This window comes from Nestor notabilis, unplaced genomic scaffold, assembly GCF_000696875.1.
Source record: "Nestor notabilis isolate BGI_N333 unplaced genomic scaffold, ASM69687v1 scaffold10695, whole genome shotgun sequence".
Lineage (NCBI taxonomy): Eukaryota > Metazoa > Chordata > Aves > Psittaciformes > Psittacidae > Nestor > Nestor notabilis.
In genome coordinates, this window is record NW_009928851.1 from 16,379 (window position 1) to 21,987 (window position 5,609).

General features: G+C 42.5%; 1 protein-coding gene across 1 annotated transcript in view; it reads right to left on the reverse strand.

Moving 5' to 3' along the window:
- Positions 1-1,233, reverse strand: part of ACOT13 (acyl-CoA thioesterase 13) — a gene marked incomplete at its 5' end in the record, with an annotated part of 2,813 nt that extends 1,580 nt beyond the window's left edge. Inside the window, one exon of the mRNA XM_010014715.1 lies at positions 985-1,233. Within this exon, the coding sequence (XP_010013017.1) occupies positions 985-1,233 (249 nt within the window). The remainder of the gene's footprint in view (positions 1-984) is intronic.
- Between the last annotated feature and the right edge of the window lie 4,376 nt (positions 1,234-5,609).

Below are 5,609 nucleotides of genomic sequence, written 5' to 3' on the forward strand. Positions count from 1 at the left end.
GAAAACCCCCATAATCATAGGAGAATTTCAGGTTTTCATTTCCAGTAAGTTCCTAGTCATCACAATGGCAGTATAAAGCTTAAATAGATGCTCCAGTCCCACCCATCCAGTGGAGAAATCAGAAGATACGGGGAGCGGGGGAGAGGAAGGAGGGAACCTGGTAAAGATACAGATCACTCCCCAGACACTTTTAAAGCTTATTTTTCAAGTTTTGATGAGGGGATACTTTCCCAAGATTTTTAATGTTCCAAGTTATTCCAAGTAGGATTGCTTTAGTTCCAATTAGTTATAATCTCTTCATTAAAAGTAATGAATCAAAGCTGACAAGCTGTAACAGCATAAGCAAAAAAGGTTTCAGAGCAACTTTTTTAAAGACAACGTGCTTTTAGATTTGCATTACAGAAAGAACTATTCTCAGCACAAAACTACCTTTAAATCACCTAGGGCAAAGGAATCTTCCTCCACTGAGAAATTCTGATTCAATCTGTAATTTGCTTTCTATGTGACCATACAACAGAGCTAAACTATTTCCTGTTTTAATGTTTTCCCTGTTTCAACATTTTATTGAGCAATATTAAAAGAGGGTTTACAGAAAGCTGCTTACCCTAGTGTTTGAGGACACTCTAACATATCTTTACAAGTGAAGACAGAATTTGAGCTAATTATTTAAGACTAAAATTCACCACATTCTATATCAACATCCCTTCACATTCTATGAATGAATGGGCACAGTCTCTTAAATGTGTGTAACAAATAAAAGATTAAAGTCCAACTCTAATTTCACACCCAAATCGCAATGTGTCAAAATACAACCTCCCCTTAATTTATGAAAACAAGATTTCTAAAATCACAGAAAATACCTTATTTTTTGTTCGTTTGTTTTTCACGTGAGTACTACAGCATAGAAATGATGTACAATGGACTCAGTACTATGTTAGGGGAAGAAGTTAGTACGTTCTGGTAAATATCGTGGCTGATACCTACGTGATGTTCATGTCCACACTGACCCCGGGCAGCGCTCTTTCTGTGTACAGCAACGCTGCTGTTGACACCACATCCACAAGTGTAGCTGTCAAACCTCCATGTAATGTGCCACCTCTGTTTGTGTGCTCCTCCTCTACTTTCATTTCACAAACAATTTTTCCAGGAGTTGCAGAAAGAAGTTTCATCTGTACAACCAAAAAAAAGAATAAAAGAAGCTCACTGACAATAGTACCAACACCCGATACTGTCCTGAATCAAACTGAAAGTAAATCTTGTTTAACTCTGGACTCATGAGACAAAAGATGGAAAATATAGTAATTAAACTGTCACATTAGGTATTTCCATAAATTTTGAGCACAAGATTGTTGCCTTAGAAAAAAAATGTCTTTCTAGTGCAGATAAATATTTAAAACTGACAGCTTAACAAAGCTTCAACGCTTGCTATGCTCTCAGGAATTGCTTAGGAGACAACATTCTTCTTGCTTTAATCTGTGACTGAAAAGCCAGATTAGAGGGAACACAAAACTGCTCTGACTATCTGTATGTACCACACTTGTGAAGGCATATTTGTTAGCTCACTAAATGGAAACAAGACTGACAGTAATTCATTAATAATCATTCTACCAGAGCAAACTCAGTAAAAATCAGTATTTTGAATGGAGCACTGGAAATGCTAATCAGATTGGCATCCCTAAGATGAAATTCATATTCCTTGGCAGAAGTATCCAAGGTTGTATCACACTGTATTACAGCACCATGATTTGTGTATAAACTTTTATTCCAGCCCATAGGTTTAAACAGAAAATTACAGTACATCTATGGCACCATGTTTCCTCCTGTAACCAACACAAGCAGCTGGATTTCTGAGACCACAAAGTTACTGTGATTCAGTCAGTAGCATTATATTCAAAATCCGAAATACGTTCAAAATCTGAAAGCAGTTGCAAAATTGTGGTAAGTTTGGCATATATATTTACACCTACAACTAAGACTTTGAAGTACCTTTAGACTGTCACAAGTGAAATATGGGCATATTTATTATAATTCCTACTGATTTTTTACACTTTTTTTAAAGTTACATGTTTCCATACTGTATCAGCTGAGCTGACTCAAATCTTTTTAATCTTAGATGGAATTAAGATTGAAATGCCTCCTGTTTCGCTATTCCTTATTTATGATGCAGTGTAAGAGCTCAGTTTTAGCCAATGTCCCTTTCTGAAAGGCCAAAGTATATACAAATTTCGCAGAGAAATGATACTAAGATAAATGATGATGTAGTATGCAGTCTGTCTGTGAATGCAAAAAGCTGGAATTAAGCAGAGGGGAAGGAAATCACTGAGGAAGTATCCTAATATAGAAATCGCACCTTGATCAACAGAAGTCCCAAGTCCTAAATCAGGCATGCTGTGCTGCACTGACTGAAGGCCTAAGTTTCTGACAGATCTAATGAGGACTTCACTGACGCTTGACACTGGGAGCAGATGGCTTCTAGTACCATCAGAGAGTGCTCCAATCCATCGGCAAGGCGAGCATCTGGTTTCATTTGTCATTGCTCTGATCTGGCAGTAGCTGCCTGCTCTCCTTGACGAGAACAGTTCTGTATATGAATGCTTCCAGGACTTACACAGCTAGAGCTGCTGGTGTGTACTTCTCACAGCCCTCCTGTGCTTGCCTTCCCACGCCTCTGTCTCGGTGAACAGTATGCTGCTTCAGCTCCCAGCCACTACTGCGATGCACTACTACCTTGGAGAAAGGGGTGTAAAACCCACAGTCGTTAAGCCCTGTGTGGATGTCACATCGGAACAAAACCAGAAACTAAGTCTGTTGCTGGAGCTGGGAAGTTTCAGACCGGAATCTGTCTTCTCCAGAACAGGAAAAATCTTGAGTCATTTCCTTACGGAAAAAAAAGCTTCAGGTATCTCCCAGAAAAAAACAGCAAATTGTTTAAATTCAAACAAAATGGTACTTCTATTGTTATGATTTTGTTCATAGCATCATAATTCTAGGAGACTGCAGAAAAGGCCTGAAAGTATTTCAGAGCAAGCTTGTCCTAGGAAGCCTGTCTCCTAAGGCTCATTTCCAGCCAGTTGCCATTTTGAGCTGAAATACTGCATTCGCTCTCCGCTTAGTAGAGTGGTAAAGTTTCACGGTAAAGGAGAGTAATTATCATGGTGAAGGGGTGACTAAGAATTAATTTGACTCTTTATAAATAAATGAGCTTCTTAAGCTTTATATACAAGATCAAAATGTCTTGGGGAAACAAGACAAGAAGAGCTGCTCTGCAAACAGTTACCTTCTATTAAATATATCGGATCACGGAGTTGTCAACAAAAGCAGTGCTTCAGTATTGCTCCTCTACAATGCAGAATGTGTACATTTTGACCTAGTTGGTTTTCTCACAGCTTATCTGCTCATTTGCAACTTACGTTTACTGGGTTCTTCCATAAAAATGATAAGCCATCACAAAACTCAGAGAATGAACAAAATTCTGTAACCCTGGAAGTACTGCTTGTGAAAGTTTGCCACAAGAAACGAAAGGATGTCAGTTGTCCGATAAGACAGGTTCCTACAGGTAAAAAGCAGGTGCCTTTAAACCCAGACCTCAGCCAAATAAAACCGGGCAACTTCCCATCGCTTGCAGTTTCCAGCAACGAGTTTGAACCAAGCAACAGCCATATGGTGAAGTCTTACTCGTTGTCATTCAGAGTAACTCGCCCAGGAAGAAGAGAGTTTAACGGACTGATAAATGGCGAAACTAATGAAAACATTGATGTCAATGAGGAGCTTCCAGCTAGAAGAAAAAGAAACTCTTCAAATCGTGAAGATGGGGAAAAGACATTTGTAGCACATATGACTGTATTTGATAATACAGTCATTAGATATATTCTTAGATATATTTACTGCATCCCTTCATGTCACAGTTACACAAATAAATAAGAAATTAAGTGGAGAATTCTAGTGTTGCAAAATTTAATGAAACTGCTTCACAGGACCACCCTACACAGTAGCTACACTACTGCACACTACAGATTTTAAGACAACACACCAAAGTAATTTCAACTATTTGATCATAACGTAGCCATACCAGTGAAATACATTTCTTCATACTAGGCCGTGTGTAGAACCCTACAGAGCAGTGAGGTGCATGTGCTTTCAGCTGACTTCAAGGTAAGCTGTAACATGTTGTAACGAGCTATGTTTTTCTAATTTTTAAACAGAGAAGAGTAATAATTTATTTCACACTTTCATGGCCCTGGAAGTTAGCTTAGTCACGGTACTGTGAAGGGAGGAATACTAGTTACTAAGTCACAGCAGGTTATTCGGTAGAATCTTTATAGAGGTACTGGAAGGCAGCTCTTGTATTTTAAAAGTTACTGAGTAACAATTGTGCTTTCATGTGTTACCACCATGGCCACACAACCCCGTTTAGAGATCTTGAATCCAGGTCTGCACCACTGGGCTCCTGAAGTGCCTGCAGCCATGACACCGCGTCAGGGTTTGGCTAACACACCACAGCCTGTGGCCTCCTCCAGCTCCAGCAGCCTTGCCTCTGTGGCTCAAGGGCACTGTTTGCCATGCTGCTGCCTGCCTGAGGCAGAGCCCGACGAGGTATTGCCCTGGCAGGACAGAACAGCTTAGCCAGACCCTGGAATGAAAACATTTGAGAGGAAGAGCCCTGCAGACACCCAGGTCAGTGCAGAAGGAGGGCAGGAGGTGCTCCAGGTGCAGAGCAGAGATTCCCCTGCAGCCCATGGTACAGACCATGGTGAGGCTGCTGTGCCCCTGCAGCCCATGGAGGTCCATGGGGAGCAGATCTCCACCTGCAGCCCATGGAGGTCCATGGGGAGCAGATCTCCACCTGCAGCCCATGGAGGTCCATGGGGAGCAGATCTCCACCTGCAGCCCATGGAGGTCCATGGGGAGCAGATCTCCACTGCAGCGCATGGTGCAGAGCATGGTGAGGCTGCTGTGCCCCTGCAGCCCATGGAGGTCCATGGGGAGCAGATCTCCACCTGCAGCCCATGCAGGACCCCACACTGGAGAAGGTGGATGCCTGAAAGAGGCTGTGACCCTGCGGGATCACGTGGGGAACTCAAGCTGGAGCAGTCTGTGCCTGAAGGGCTGCACCCATGGAAGGGACCCATGCTGGAGCAGTTCATGAAGAACTGCAGCCCATGGGAAGGACTCACATTGAAGAAGGTCATGGAGGACTGTCTGCTGTGGGAGGAACCCCACAACAGCGCAGGGAAGAGCATGAGTAGTCCTGCCCTGACGAGGAAGGCGCAGCAAAGACAAGATGTGATGAACTGACCACAACCCCCATTCGCTGTTCCCCTGTGGCACTGGCAGGGAGGAGGTAGAGAATTTGGGAGTAAAGTTGAGCCCAAGAAGAAGAGAAGGGTGGGGGGAAGGTGTTTTTTAAGATTTGGTTTTATTTCTCATTATCCTACTCTGATGTGATTGATAATAAATTAAACTATTTTTCTCCCACGTTGAGTCTGTTCTGCCCTTGACGGTAACTGGCGAGTGATCTCTCCCTGACCTTAACCCAACTAACGAGCCTTCCACCGTATTTTCTCTCCCCTGTCCAGTTGAGTGGCTTTGGCGGGTACCTGCATCCAGCC